The sequence below is a fragment of the Cyprinodon variegatus genome, unplaced genomic scaffold, assembly GCF_000732505.1.
Source record: "Cyprinodon variegatus isolate N-32 unplaced genomic scaffold, C_variegatus-1.0 Scaffold208, whole genome shotgun sequence".
Classification (NCBI taxonomy): Eukaryota; Metazoa; Chordata; class Actinopteri; order Cyprinodontiformes; family Cyprinodontidae; genus Cyprinodon; species Cyprinodon variegatus.
In genome coordinates, this window is record NW_015150661.1 from 27,896 (window position 1) to 44,451 (window position 16,556).

The 16,556-nt window shown below is 37.5% G+C and overlaps 1 protein-coding gene across 9 annotated transcripts in view; it reads right to left on the bottom strand.

Annotated features, from left to right (window-relative positions):
- Window positions 1–16,556, bottom strand: part of LOC107088160 (serine/threonine-protein kinase WNK2-like) — a 54,447-nt gene that overhangs the window by 25,966 nt on the left and 11,925 nt on the right. For all 9 annotated transcript variants that reach the window (XM_015380161.1, XM_015380162.1, XM_015380154.1 and 6 more), the window contains exons 3-7: window positions 5,379–5,551; window positions 5,072–5,292; window positions 4,829–4,986; window positions 2,481–2,569; window positions 1,014–1,233 (exon numbers count right to left, since the gene is read on the bottom strand). In XM_015380161.1, coding sequence (XP_015235647.1) covers window positions 1,014–1,233; window positions 2,481–2,569; window positions 4,829–4,986; window positions 5,072–5,292; window positions 5,379–5,551 — 861 coding nt within the window. The remainder of the gene's footprint in view (window positions 1–1,013; window positions 1,234–2,480; window positions 2,570–4,828; window positions 4,987–5,071; window positions 5,293–5,378; window positions 5,552–16,556) is intronic.

Below are 16,556 nucleotides of genomic sequence, written 5' to 3' on the forward strand. Positions count from 1 at the left end.
TCATGGATTTGAAAAAAATGCACTAAAACAAACTTTGATGTAGCATTGAACTACAATAAGTTATGGCCCTGGGTGTGTATCAGGGACAAAAGTCCAAATCAGGACATCCCTAAAAATACAGAGTAGATGCAATGTCACTCTCTGCCATTGTTCAGCATGATTAAAGGAAACAAACGCAACAAATAAAAATAGCAGGGAGCGGACAAGAAGGGAAGATGTACAGATATAGGTTGGTCATTGTTGTTTTTCACGTTTAACCCAATGCCAACGAATCAAAATGAGCATTTTTACATTCTCCATATCCATTTATCTCAAAGGCCATCACACTAAACCTCCGTTTTAAAATAATTTCTGTGGTTTTGATAAATGTTAGATGTGTTTGCTGAGACTTTACAAAGTTATGGTTGCTCTCAAATAAAGAAATACTTGTTTAATCTCTGATCCACTGGGAGCCTAATTAGGGGTGGGCGATATGACAATGTAAGACCGTGTTACGATCTACACCTCTGAAGATCTGTCATTATTAAGAGACCGTTTTATCAGGATCCACAGAACTGCAGTGCTGCTGTATTTCTGCCACTGACCACATTTACATGCAACCAAAAAAAAACCTTCACAGCTAGAATATAATCCGAGGGTTTGACGTTCGTCCGTTAGTTTGAAAATCACTTCAATGTAATTGAAGCTATGTTGGTCGTATCTAAAAAAAAACCGTGATAAAATCGAGATCACAATAATATAATCAAAAAACCGTGATATTTTATTTTTGCGATATCGCCCAGCCCTAAGCCTAATGTATAAAATATATAAAGATAAAATAAACTGGTTCCTGGAAAAGCAATGAAAGTTACCAACACCATTGGTGTTCAGGTTTAAGGCAGATGACACAGGTAAAGAGACAAGACTTTAAACAGATTGAGCATCTCAACACATTTAACATATTAGCATTGCATGCATGACAAAAACAGACCAAGTCATAATTATTTTAAATGCTTTATAATAAATTGACCAACCATTTCTTGTGCCACAACCTCGGGGACCTCCTTCTCCAAGTCAAATGTAAACTCAATGGCTCCAGTCTCCTTGTACTTTCCTTTTAACTTCTTGTGGTCCTCCACCCACAGTTTCAGAGCAATGGTGGGTTTTTTCCCATCATCCTCCTCTGCAAGCTCCACCCTCACACCTGTGTCCTCAGCAAAGAATGCATGGTTCAGGAGGTCCTTTATGGTATACCTTGAAAAGCAAAAAAACAAATCTGGCTCAGAATATATATGTGACTATTCAGTGCGCATTAGGACAATGGTTTTTGTTGGGAAATGGTACAACTGCAATGATCAGATGAATATCTGTATTCGTTACAATAATGAGGTTTTTTTTAAACAAACATTACAGAATTTTGTCATGTATATGGATATCCTTCCTGGCTACAGTCTGTACCAGTTGGGGCTGAACAAATAATTTAAAATGTGTAACTGAATATTATTTTTTTTACCAATATGTCAATTGATATTTTATTTAGATTTTCCTTTGCACTAACCATTAGCTTGTGCATGTTTTATGCTAGGGTTTTAGTTTTTTCATAAGCTTGAAAGTCCAGAGCCCATTGTTTCAGGACTGTACTGTAACCTTTTTGTGAAAAAGTGCTTATACTTCTACTTGCATGCATGGATTGGCTGGTGTGTCTGTGTGGCAGCAAACCCACTTTAAGTGTATTTACCTACAAGGTTGCTGTCAGAAATTTAGAGTCTTCCTCTTTTTAAATGTAATGTGACCAAACTTGCTTAAATCAGTTGAGTTTCTGGTTCCATCTGAGCCAACATGGAGAATTAAAAGCATCAGCTTCTCTATGAAATGAGCCAATTTGAAAAAGTACTCAAAAACCAAAGTTGGAAAAGGTGGTAGTACTTTATTTATACTTTATATACAAGAGGCAGAAACAAAGACACTGTCAGGTATCTACTGAGGGATCAACAGAAGAGAGAAAGCCACAGAATGTCCTATTAAGGTTGCAATATAGGAAGTGAGGCTGTTTGCTTTGTTTTTCCCTAAATAGTTCAGAAAGGTATTTGATCAACACTGTGCTTCATAGATCCAGGTTCAGACTTTGTGCCACAGACAAATCTATTGTACTTCATTCCATACAGGACCCTCTTCACCAGCCTAACCTCTCCAGTCCCAGCAAGAATTGTGGCAGTCCTTGCAGCAAATGCTAAACTTAGGTTTACAAAGTAATTGGGTAATAACATTATCAGGTGTTTTCCAAAGTCAAATTCTTTCAAATAGAGCCTCACTGCATGGCATCCAAGGCTCATTTGGCCTACTTGTAGAGAATGTATTACATAACTGAGGTTTAAGAAGCAAGACCAATGTGCTGCAGAAATCCTCAAGGTGAGAAACACTGGGGTAAGGAAATGGCTAATAAAATAAGAGGCTCCTTTAGTAATCATTGGACAAGAAATGAAAATGGAAGAATCATTTACCTTTCCTCTTTCTTTTGGCATATGCACTCTCCGATGATCTCCTTGATTTCAGGATCCATGACCTTGTTGTAGCTAGCTGGCTTTACACCCTGAGAGTAAAGACAGAACGACAAAGCTCAGCGGGCAGGGAAAGAGGTTTTCGTTTGGTTTTAAAGCAAACAGTGCACATCTCCATTTATCAAGCAGGCATCGTCTGGTCAGATTAAAATGATGAAAAATCCCAAACACAATAGATCCAACAGTTTAGTTTCTAGTGTGATACGGCTAAAGCCTCAAGTGCTCAAACTACTCCTAGATTTTAACAAAAACCGAAGGACCTGCTCATTCCAGACCAGTGGATCGTGTGTGTTACGCACACACACACAATTATTTCTACCAGAGCTGGAACAGTTTTTACTTTCGTTAACATTAAAAATATTGAGAATTTCTTTAATTTTCATTTCAACCATAATTTTTCATATCCGCTTTTAAACTGAAAAAAAAAAGCATCATAATCCAAGGTAATTTGGTCAAAATAAACATTACATTTACATTATTATTGTAATTTCCTTAACTTAATTTAACATTAAACACTTAATGAAAAAGACAAATGAACATATTTTAGATGTTTTCAAAGTTGTGGTTCTGAATTTTTATAGGGAAAGTAAATTACATTAGCATTGCCTTTGATCAATCTTCAATTAATATCCCACTTATAAGGCAACCAGTACCCAGAGACAGCTTCAAGCAAAGAGCCTTTCTGCATTAACAGCATGTATAGTGTATTGGTCATGTCTTAGCTTATCTTGACAGCAGAAACAAAATCAATACCTTTCACCCAACATGGAAGTCCATCATGATTTTAAACACTGTCCAAGCTAAATAACAGTTTAGAGAATGAAACACTAAGAGTTTGAAACATGAAATTATAAATAGCAGCTGATAAGGTTTCTGTAAAAACCGGGCAAATGGCCACTTTATGCAAAGAGGGAAAAGAAATAATTTAAATCCAAACATAACCTGTGCATTCCGCTTTACACAATATGAATTGGCTTTATAATCGAGCTTTCATCTGCAAAGGTTTGAAATTTCTTTTTATGAAATTTGTTGTTTGTTGTTTGAAATTTGAAATAATCTTTATTTCCTCTATGCAGAATAAAAGCAGAAAACTATTTATTTCACAGAATAAAAGGAGTAGTTAAAAATAAAGTCACAGGAAGTTTACATGTTTGTTGACATTTCTCGTTTATGAAGCACATATCCAAATATAATAATTACTTTTAGCGTATGTGCTTTACTGTGCCCTCAATAATTCTATTCTAATAAGTTTTCGTGTCTCATTTCTGGTAATTAAGAGTAATATTTTCCATAGTGTTGAAGTACAGTTACTGACCACTTTCCGCTCCAATTGTTAAGTTATCTTTGTGTTTATGGTTTGCTAATATTTACTCCTTTTTATCCCAATGAATCTTCAGCCACATTGGTGGTAAATTCCCTCTCCAGAACAGGAGTAATGGAGGACACGGTCATTTCATTATTTCATTTCATCCTCTTTAGAAGCCGATAGAGCCATCTGCTACTGATCATTTTCCTACGTTAAATCAGACCCAGAACAGAAGAGCATGGAGCTGCTTGGACTGCATCAACATTGTAGATGGGGGAACGCATCTTGAGGTTGGATATCAAACACAGCAACAGGAATATAAGGATGCATATCTTCAGGCATATTTAGTATTTCATTTTTTTTTATGTCACTCTTAATGTTAGTATGTCGGTCCTCACCAGAGTTGTAGTTCTAAAATAGCTAGCATCAGGACTTAGCATAATTTGTTTTTCTCTCCACCATGTGCTACAAACGACAACAAGAGAGAAGTGTTGGCTCAATAATCACACTGTTGACGTTAATATCCACACTTTAATGGTCGCCATTAACAGTTTCCAACATGCGCTCCCGCGCTCATCACTCCACACCAACAAGAAGGAAACACAGATCTAGCCCCGCCTCCCATTCCTTACATCTCATACATGTACAGTCTGCTACTTACAACTTAACAAGAAGGTCAAATAAGCTCTCCTTAGGAGGGACTGACTGTTTGTATGCAATGCTAATGTAGGAGAATGTATGATCCATTCAAAAGGTAAAATGTCCTAATATATCCTGAATCATTTTTAATTTCTATGTATTAGTCTGTTTACTCTAAGAGACTGATTTCTGCTGCTAACTGAAATCGGGGAAACCTTTACTTTAGTTTAACAGAAAGTTTAACATAATCTAAATCAACTACTTAAACCAAACGTTTAGTTATAGTTTTGTTTCCTATTTGCCATTCTTCTAATATCTGTGAAAAGATAACAGCAAGCGGACTTACACTAGTTACTTTGCGATAAATCTGAGCAGCATTTTGACACTCTGAGTAGGGGTATTCTGAGGTGGCCATCTCCAGCATGCACATGCCAAAGGCGTAGACATCTACAGCCTCGTCATAATGCTCCTCATACATCTCTGGGGCCATGAACTCTGGAGTACCTAGAAAGAGAGACAGAACCTCGTAATCGGACTTAATCATCAAGGTCTCAAGCCTCTTGGTTGAGTCTAATACATAATCTCATACCTATGACGCTCTTTGCAAAGGAGGCAGCTTTGAGTGTTGCTAGTCCTAAATCTCCTATCTTGACTGAGCCGGTAGGTCCAGTAATAAAGATGTTATCACACTTGAGGTCTCTGTGGATGATCGGCGGTGTCCGGGTGTGAAGAAAGTGAAGGCCTTTCAGGATCTGTCTGCACCAGCTTCTCAGGACTTTAGGTTTCATTACCTTGAAACGCTTCAGGTAGCTGAGAGAAAGGGAAAGAGATTTGTTACAGAGAATAAACTACAACTGTTCATCAACACAGCTGACAAAATAAAGTAGCATTCTTACGTTTTTAACGTTCCTGAAGTCATGAGCTCTGTCACTAAAACAATACACTTCTTTCCCTTGAGAGGAGACTCCCAGAAATCATAAAAACGGACAATGTTGGGATGCTGGAGACCCTTCAACATCTCTGCCTCCTCCTTAAAGCGCTGACGTTCTATTTTTGACAGCTTACGGTCCTGGAGAAAGAAAAGAAGTGATCAGTACAGAGCTCAACCAGCTAATGATGTCCTCCATGATGTTGCTTCATCACAGTTATGTTAAAGTGTCACTCATAATTCAACAGCTACAAACAGCTACTAAACACTTAGAGCAGCAGTGAGGCAGTTTTAAGACAAGAAATTCACAGCAGCATTTAAGAAATAATGGACATCTTTTTTTTTTTTTTTTTAGAAAAGTACTAAGGAAACTTTCTATTCCATTTTTGCAAAATCTAAATCTTCATTCTGGTCTTCTCTTCTGAGTCCTCCCTCTTCTTTTGATAAACTCAATAGGCTGTTTGCTTCTTGCGACTCAACCATTTTCTAAGTATTTAATAAGAGCAGTTAAGCTAAGATGAATACTGACTGAATACATGAACACAAAAAGTGTAAATGAGTACAAAATGATTAATTCACAAATATCACCATATGAGACCCACCATTAAGTAAGATGATTACCCCACATCTTTAATACTGTACACTGCACCGTTAAAACGTCATCCCCTAAGGCCAGTTTATATGGCTTAAATTAAAACTAAAGGGACTTGGGACAAGTTTTACTTCAAATTAATGAACAAGTGTGAAAGTAGTACTGTAAACAGCAAGGTTTGTGGCTCGATATAAGTAAATATCAACTGCATATCTACAATATAATAAAAATCTATTAATATTTTAAAGAAATGCAGCAGAATGAAAGCGTGGCTACTTAATGTACAGTAAATACACCCACTAGTTGGTGTTGGGCTCTTATTGCGAATATTATAGTAACAATCCCACTTGTCTGTAGCTGTCATATTCATCCACTTTCTGAAAATTACATAAATTCTCCTTCAGATGAGTGTGCAGAGAGACAAAGTTTCAATAAGCTGAATTTTAGTTTCCATTAGCAGTGATCTTTGACATACATCTTGTGTGTTTAATAAATAAATAGATAAATAATGAATATATAAGAATACAGATAATTCAGCTCCTGTATCCATCTATATCCAGTCCAAGTGTAAAATGATGACCCAGAGATAAGAATCTCATTAGGAGATATTTTGAAACTAAAAAAAAATGTTCCCTAAAAATTTCCAACAAATTTAAAGGCTTTGTATATAATCTAAAAAGCCTTTCCATCAGATCTGAATTTTGTTTTCAGTGAAAAATAGAGTTAATGAGGCAACCCAGGGGCTCTAAGCAGAACAGACCAGGACATGATTGTTGTCACACCCACATCATGCTGCAGTCTTAAAGGTTATGTCACGGATCTTTTCCATCTTTCTCAGTCTGTTTCACATGCATGCTCATTCTCTCAATCTTTTGCTGCCATCACTCTTCCCCCACTCAGCCACACATATCCCCTTCCCTGCACTTCAACCACTCCCTTCTCCAGCACCACCGATAAATTCAAGCATCCCGCATTATTCCTGCCTTTCAGTACAGACTCTGTCTCTCTGTAGGAAGGATCGTGACAGCCCCATGAGTATGTTGTCCATTTCCTTGGAAAATAAATCAAAACAAACACTTTACTAAAATAATGAGACTCGCCCCCCCGGAGAGTGATTGGGGACAGTGACGTTGGAATGCAATAGAAACAACCGAGCACAGTCTAGTTAATTATTCAACCAGCAGCAACTCGTTCTCAAAACGAATAATTTTAGCTTGTAAAACCTGGAATCAACACTGAAGATGAACCACGATGCATCTCCAGGAGTTGATGCTACAGCAATGAGTATGTGTGAGAGAATGTGGTATATCGGGTTTTGTGTGCAAGTGATGTGGGGGGTGGGGGAATTTCACCGCACTCTTCTGAAGCCCCATGAATAATTCAGTTCTGCAGAGAACTCTTTCTATCGAGGCAAGCTGAGCCAAACAGGGCTGGGTTATCCCAAGGCACTGTTTCCTTGAGCAGGAGCATCATACACAAGGTTAATATGAGAAAATGTCTGAAAGAGCCAAACAACAACAAGACAGCTTGGAGCATGTTTAGCCTATGAGAAATGCAGCCTTCATCCTTTAGGGTAATACCCTACGTCTGGTTTCCAGGTCCCTTGGCCCCCCTCCTAGTTGCTCTGCTCATCTCCCAGGAATCACGCTGCTTTAAATACTCCTCACACCCTTGCATTTGCTTCCTCACTTCTGATTTCCTCTTAGCAGACACTGGGGCTTCTCTATTATTCAGAAGCCACATGCACTGTGAGCTCAGAGGTGTTGTTCACTGCATGACAAAAAAAAATGACTAATACAGCTCCACATTCTTGTAACAAGAACAATCAGATAAAATGTTCTATATAAAGGTGAGATTATTCTGTTGTTATACTCCAAGGCATGTAGGGCTATACAACTTCAGTGACAAACATCAAACAGGACTGCAAACAGTGCATGCACGGTCCATTAGAACAGTGTTTCCCAACCGGGGGTACGCGTACCCCTAGTGGTCCGCGAATGCATGCAAAGGGTACATGAAAATATTTCATATCTTAGGTAGTAAAATAAAATAGGGCTGGGATCTGTTATGCTTTGTGAGGACCCAACTGCCAAAAATAAACAAGCTTTTATGAACCAAAAGTAAGTTTTTCTTTGAGTTCAACTTGAGTTATGAGACACATCAAAACCAAGCAGAGGAACAGATTGGATGTAGAGAACAGCCTGGTATCTGCTGTTTTTTTACACTGAGCTATCGGAGCTCATTAAAGCAGGGGTCTTGATAAAAACAAAGTCAAACTAATTAAGTCAGTCTGATTATAATTTTTGTTCAGTATTTTGTTCCCAATTCATCAAGTTTAAATGTGATTATAGTGTAGTTACTAAGAGGAGCTCCAGTTTTATAAATAAAGGTTAATTACATGATTTTATAAGGTATTTATTTCAATTTTTCACCAACTTCCAGGCAACAAATTTATGTTGTTTTTTTTTGTATTTTTTTTAGATTATAAGTATAAAATGTAGGGATGGAACGGTTTATGAAAACTGTCCAAACCGTTCGGTTCGACTGTCTCGGTTCGGTTCGCGTGTGTTGCGTTCGGTTCATGCGCTGCTCCTTTTTCTCATAGGCGAAGCGTTTACACTCCAGAGCAGAAGGTGGCGGTACTGCGACCAAAGCCAACCACCAGTAGTAAGCAAGAAGAGGAAGCGAAGCAGCTTAGCCAGGTGTAGCAGAAAAAAAAAAAAAATCAGCTGTTGTGGAGAATTGTGTGGGTATGGCGAGTGGGAAAGAAAAGGAGTTGGAAGACGCGCCAGCAGCACTTTATAGGTCTGCTGTATGGGACCACATTGCATTTAGAGTGACCTATGATGACGGCAGAAAGAAAGTTGTGGATAAAAGTTCAACAGTGTGCAAGCATTGTGCAACACGTTTTGTTTATGCTTACAGCAACACGACCAACATGTCATGCTAACCCCGAAATCCCACATAGTCCGTCAGTGCTCCGCTCCAGACCGCCTCCACAAAGCAAAGCCTACAGCCTCCGCTGTGGCTCCCGTCCGCTCCGCTCTGAATTCCTTGGAGATCGTAGAGGGCATGCGCGAGATGATTAAATTCAAAGCAGCAAAACATGCGGAAATGATCCATGGTTTCCGCGGATCATTAAAAATAATTACAATTCATACATTTTTTTGGATATGTTCATTTATTTTTATTAATTTTTTTTATTTTTCGGTGTAACAATAAACATATACCGAACCGAAAACCGTGACCACGACACCGTGAAGCGAACCGAACCATGGATTTTGTGAACCGTTCCACCCCTAATAAAATGCTAATAATTTAATGCTCAAATCAAATCATTTTATAATAAGTTATTGTACGTTCCACTTGATGACAATCACCAATCTTTTTGACTGAGAGGGGTACTCATGCGAAGACAAAATGCCATGAGAAAAAATTATATCGCAATAGCTTAGCAGTAAGTATTCTCTTCATGCAAAAATTGTAGTTACCTTAAGCCATATTTGTTGAAGAATGTTTTGACTAATATTATTCAATGGCTTTTAGACATTGGAACCAGTTTTAGGAGTAAAATTTATTAATTATTTAAAATAATTTTCATTAAACCATCAAAAGCCTGCTCAGGCCTTGATCTCAGATGTTTCATGTTCATTTTAAGTAAAAAGAGAAATTGTCCTCTTTGACCAGTTCTGAAAGCCAGATACTCTTGTTTTATGCAATACTAATCCAACTCTGTAAAGAGCTCTTATCACATTAAGGCAGGGGTCTGCAACCTTTCATATCCAAAGAGCCTTTTTGCCCCAAGTCTGGCCAAGTAAAAGTTGTTTAGAGCCACAAAGAATAACCCTTAAAAAAAAAAAAAAAAAACAGCCTATCATTTTTTTTTTTAATCATCTCGTAAAGTAAATCAGTTGCCATATTATTATAACAACCAACAATCTATGTATTTTTAACTTTTACAATTTACAAAAGAAAAATGTCTCTAAAAAGATTTCTGGTTCTTTTCATGTCATTCCTTTCCATCTTATAAATCCCACTAAAGCGTTAAAGACTGGTATTTATTATAGTACATTATTTAGCTCTTCACACCTGGCTTTAGCCACTATTGTAAGCCACTGTAGAGGGTCTAAAGAGCCACATGTGGCTCTCGAGCCGCAGGTTGCAGATCCCTGCATTAAGGGATGATGAAGGTTAGGGGGGGAATCTGGGGCTATTTATTCTCACCATCTTCCTTTCTTGTTCTGGTTTATTTGTAAATGTTACATTAAAAGATTAAATAATGTACGTTTAATATTGTTCTGAGACTTAAACAGATTAATCACCTTGTTTCACATCAATATAAAAACATTTTGCTGACTAAGCAGAGACCAACAGGAATTAAAAACGAATGAATGGATTCATAGAACAGTTTACAAAGTCAAGTAAACTAGTCTGAGATTATAAAACAAAAATGTGCATTTTAAACACAATATTCTAATGCATTTTAACCGACACATCCAGACGAATAAATGTTTGTGCAAAACCAGAGTTTTAGGCCATAGGGGGATCTCAACGATATTTCAGTCACTATATGGGGTGAAAATACTGTACAGAGCACGGTTTGGAACGCAATCTCTGTTTATTACTTTCCATCGCCATAAATTTACAATTTGCATGCAAATAAGATATTTAGCCCACTGAATTTTCTCTGTTGGGAGACATCCACACCTGTTACAAATGTCTGAACTAACCTTTTTTTAGTACTTCTACTATAAGCATCTACCAGACAAAGTCAAATTTAGAGGCTGTGTTTTTAGTGCAGGGTGTGATCCTCAACAACAATCAAACATTTTTGGAAAGTAAAATCCCTGGGTTAAAGGGTTTAAGGTCAGTTGAGCTACAGAGGTTCATGTTTAACCTTAATCTTGTCTGATACTTTGATGGACACAGGCTAAGCCAACTACTGCCTCAGTGGGGCAGGATTGATTTGTTTTGCTTTCAATAGGTGGAGACCAATGTTGGTCCCTTGTGATTTGATTGTGGGAGGCCAAAATTGATCGATGTGGAGATTAAAAGTGCCCAACTGTTCAGGCATACTCAATGGTGAAATGTCTCCCAACTTCAATAAACAAGGGTACAGATTACTGGAAGACGAGGTTCTGCTTGCTTTTTTACACAGCAGCCATTTAACAGCAAACAAATCCAAGCTACTCTAAAAGGCATTAAAATAGATCATAGGAGAAAAAAAAAGGTCAAGGCAAACTGAGCCAGTGTTGCTATTACCCCATAGGAGGAGGGATGTTATGAACACTGAAACAAGTACCGGTACTTTGATTTTTTTAAGTTGGATTTGGTAAAATAAATTCTGAAACAGCATAAGGTAGAGGACCTAAGAATCATCAATGGTAAAGGTACAAATACAAGATAGTAGCATACTTTCGCAGGAGCTCATACAGATAAATTACAGTCTATTGCAATATCATAATAAATAGAATATATTAAATTTGCGACACATATTTTTCAACAAATTTCTCCAAAGCACGAGTTATCAGAGGAACACTATGCACCTTATTTGAATAATCCTTCTTGAAGCTCCACCAAAGAATACCTAAAATGATCTTGTTTAAATAACGAGATAATCAAAACTTAATATTGTTACCATGTTCGCCAGATTGTTCAAACTCTTATTAGAAATACTGAACATCACAGCATTTGCTTAAGAAAAGCATTTAATCACTATTTGAATTGTATTTTGAAATCAAGTTGTGAAGCATCATAATTGTAGTGAACCTATGCGTCTGAAAGCACCTCAGCTCTGGAGTAGAAGCAGTTCATTCTCACTCATAATGTGATGATTTATTGATTATTACACGATTTGCAACCTATTCAATTTACTGGAAGTCAGAGGACATCAAAAAGACACAGCTGCGTCTTATACGTTTTTCTACAGACATTTCTTTTGATGGAAAGTAAATCCTGCTGACTCAACTAAATGTGTCTATGGTCATTCACTCAGCCAACCTGCTCCACATAGTTAACATGTGACTACTGCAGTAAACCCACTGCTGTAACAGTAGCTGGCGCAGGCCAAACTGTGAGCCAGCAGATGAACTGCATTTATGCAGGGGGCTTTGGCCATCAGATGTGTCTAACAATTACACCTATCTTAGTGCTTCACCTCTGCTATACAGCACAGGTTGTGCAAAAAAAACAACTTGCATTTAGGCTAGCAAAACTGGAGCTTTACCAAGAAGGACAAGCAGCAGGGCTTTTCTCTTGTATCAAGAGTAACTTCTAGAACCTATTTCGCTGAATATTTTTTTTTAGAATATACAGAGTTTAAAATCAGGTATATCATTACATTCTAACAATTTGTTGTGCTAGCCATTTTAAATTTAGACTAAAACAAAAATAATTCTTAGAAATTGTCGGACTTGGATACATTTATAAGCTATGCCAACACAGGAACTCCAGGTTCCTAAGTTAATATAAACGCATAAATAATATCAATAGAATATGTAAAACATATACTTTCCAATGTACAGAGATGTAAGACCATCATTAAAAGACAGACTATGTCACTTCAACAGGGTGTCTATTATTTTCTACTTTGTATCAATGTAGTGGTTGGCAACTGTGACCTAGCACTGTGCAATCATATCTTCAGTATGCTTATTGCTAAAATTGCGTTTTCTGTCATCGTACAAATGTTTTGCGTAATACACTCAACTTTTCTACGATCCCACCCGTGCCTTTAAAGCACAGGAAAGAAGTTAATGCTGATCTGCATGCATCACTGCTAAATAGACGCCATTGATGTGGTAAATTGATTTGTTTTGTTTTTTTTGGAGTGTTTGCATTTATGGACAGAGTCACATTAAGTGCATTCTGCATCCTTGACACAATTATATAGTGTAATTTATCAACAATTGTTCATACGTTGATTATGTGTTTACATCCCCAATTCATTTTCACAAGAACACTGGTGCAGCAGATTTTTTATTTTTTAAAATGTACTTATCTCACAGTAGGATACTTTGCCTTTTTACTCTTTTAGTAGACCTCCACAGTATCTTTGAACTTTTGCCAAACGGACACGATTTCCTGCATTTTTACCTGCTGTCCTCATCCAAATAGCTTCTGAAAAAAAATAACTTAATCCATCCAGGAGTTTTTTTCTTTTTTTACATGATTTGGTTAGCTGGTTATTTAGATGGTTTTATAAACAATAACAGATGTTGATTTTACACACATGTGTTTTCCAAATAGAAATCAAAAGTAGACCTATTTTATGGGTAATTTCCCATACTTTGTCCCAAATTTGTTTACATTCAACTTAAATGTATGCTGATGATAGTAGAGCCTCATAGGGAGAGGTATACCGGTTATTGAAGACAGGAGCAGCTACTGTTTTATAATACTGTAGCAAATAACTTTTTCTTTCATTTGGAGGATGTTTTTGTTTTGTTTTTTTCAACAGATAAAAACATGTTGAAAAAACATCTGAGGCCAAAATTAGACAAAGGAAGCCTAAGTTTGAGTTTCCAACAGAGCGTGAGACACAACAGCTGGTGGTAACATCCCCACCACAAACCCACCATCATGCTAAATGGCAAACAAAGGCAGACCTACTGTAAAAATCCTTGGGTAGCTAATGTCATTAGTTAGGGTGATATGATGCACACAGTGACAAAAGACGAAAGTCTACATAAGCCCGGGCAGACATCTACAATGTCGAGAGTAATGAGCTTTGAATTAACAGATTAATTATCCAATAAAGCAAAGAACCTTTACTTTCTTTAAAAGCAAATAATGTAGAAAAGAAATACCACAGTTCAACTCGGAAGAGCAAAACATAAAACAGCTTTGATGGATATTAACAACTGGACACAAAATAAACATCACAGGAGCAGAAACCAATAAGGCAATTTCTGCCTTATTCAAAAAGTCAATCATAGAATAAAGGCTGATAGAAGGAAAAGGGAACCAGTACAGGTTCAGGCCCATTGATGCCTTTTTACATTAAGTGCTTGAAGACTACGGAAATCTGAGACCCCTGTCACACCTTGATGATTTAGACCAGCGTATGCCTGACGTACGGAAAATCTGGCAAAAACGCTGGCATACTTTGGATAAGTTATGGTTATGTTTTGTATAAGTTATAAGCACCCTGAAGCACGCTGAAACACGTCGACATACAGCGAGTATGCCAGCTTATGCTCTTACATGGCACATAAGTTACAGGTAAGTTATCTAATTGTTGACATATGTTAAGTGTAAGTTACTCATAAGTTGTGGCATGTAGCTTATCCAAAACCTAGTAACTTGTGCATTACTTGCGCGTAATGCTTATCAAGAACTTATCTCCAATGCACATCAACGTATTTGACGTGTTCCAGATGACCGCTGAACGGGTTTCTAACTTACAGCTACTGTATAATGGCATATTGGCAGGGTTTCAGTATAAAAGGGGTTTTACAGAAGGAAACAGTCAGTTCTCATTCAGACTAAATACGTATCATTAGGGATGGGAAGCGAAAACCGGTTCCTGTTCAGAACCGGTTCCGTGTGTTTCAATTCCATGGGACCGTTTGGCAGCTCGATTAACGGTTCTCTTAACGGTTCCAGGCAGCACCAGAGCCTAGCTCTGGGCAGCATTTTTTACGCAAGTTATGCACACAGCATTCAGTAAGCAACTACGACGTGGCCAGGCGTAAGTGTAGAAAGACAAAACAAAAAAATGGCGTCCTATTGATTAAAGTGATAGTTTGGCTTCATTTTAAGGAAGAGAAACTTTTTAATCAATGCAAAGTGGCAATTACATCTGCGGGAGGAAATACATCCAACATGCAGAAACACCTGCGCAATCAACATGGCATACATTTTAACGAATGCCGTGTTTTTGATGCTTCCGGACAGAAGCTAAAGTTACGACCAGCATTGAAGGCAACTCTGGTGGTAAGTAGCTAAATTTATATCACTGGCTGTGCTTAGTGTGGTTACTAATAAATAATAAGCCATTTCTGGAAATAAAACAATTTCCTACCTCTCTTTGGGGTTATTAAACATGTTACAAAGTTGCTCCGCAGTTCAGGGAGCGAGAGAAAGGTGACGCTCGTCTATTTAAATCAGGGGGAGATAAGTTTATTTCCCAAAATTGTACAGTAATGCTTTTTCATTAAACAAATGCCTTCTCCATTAGATTTAGATGACTGACGAGACAGGTAGCCTGGCTGGCTCAGAGGCTGGCAGCTCACGTTCACTACCTTCTGTTTTGCAGAGGCAGGCAGAAATAAAATGTCCCGTAGACAAATGTCACTGTGTACCAAGTTCATTGTTTCACAGATTCGATAAGGAATTTAATCGTTTCACAGAATCGATAAGGGAATCGGAATCTTGAAAATTAATTCCCACCCCTGCGTATAATAGGGTGAGCGAGAAGGTGAGTGTGATGGATTACGCCCACGAACAACAAACCTCCAAGTAGACATGATGCGGAATGTGCTGTGACTGCAAACCCTTTTTAATTTCTTTTTTTTTTTTTTTTTTTTTTGGGCGGCGGTAAACAGCTAGGTTAATACCATGATCAAAGACATCTCTTTACACAGGCCGGGCATCTCAGGGCACATTGCTGCCCCCCTCAGGATGCTGGCTTGTGACATTTCATGGGCATTATGCTGATGTGCATTTTGCATAAGTTAGGCTGTTGTTGGAAATAAGTTCACATTAGGAACACGCCCAAAATAAATACATAAAAAATTCCGCGTATGCCAGCGTTTTGGAAGATTCCTGGACGTCCTAAGGTGACGCTATAATTTTAAAAGGGGTATAATCATCATCTGTGCATTCCTTCAGTAGGGACCAGGAAGTAACAAAAGAAAACCACAGCTATTAAAAAAAAAAAAAAAAAAAAAAACACACCTTGTGAGTACTCTAAACCTGACATGTTCACGCAGGATGTTTTGCTATTTTTGTTTCCCTCTTCTAGCTAAACTCAACGTCCAACCACCTTAGATCCAAGTGGAAACTTGTAACACTGGAGGAATCTTTAAGTTGCACACATACCAAATACCTTGAAGACTTGAAGAATACGTCATAACATAAATGACCTACTATTTTAACAGTATTTCCTTATTCAGAAGAAACTTCTTCGAAACTTATGAGGGAACTACTTTTAACAAGAATTCTAAAATCAGGATCTAATATGATTTAAGACATTGCACAAAATAAAAAAGTTTATATGACCCGCAGTACATAAGAAAATCATGCTATTATATTGGTAAACTTTTTGTTGGTGACTTTGACATGCTGTTATCAAAAGTAAAATATCTTTGTCCTTAGTTCATAGAAAGCACTGCACAAAGTGTGTTGGGCTACTGAAAAAACAAGCATTACATTTGTTTAGATTAAGCAACTAGATTTATTGAAAAGGTTTTAGCTGGCATCTAGTGTTTGGGCAATAATACAACTTGGCTGTAGTTACCTTTTCCCATAAACATTACCATCCGACAATCTCTTTACCTTCTAAAACCATTTATGCTATAACAAAATAGATTACAGGGATGGGAACCTTAA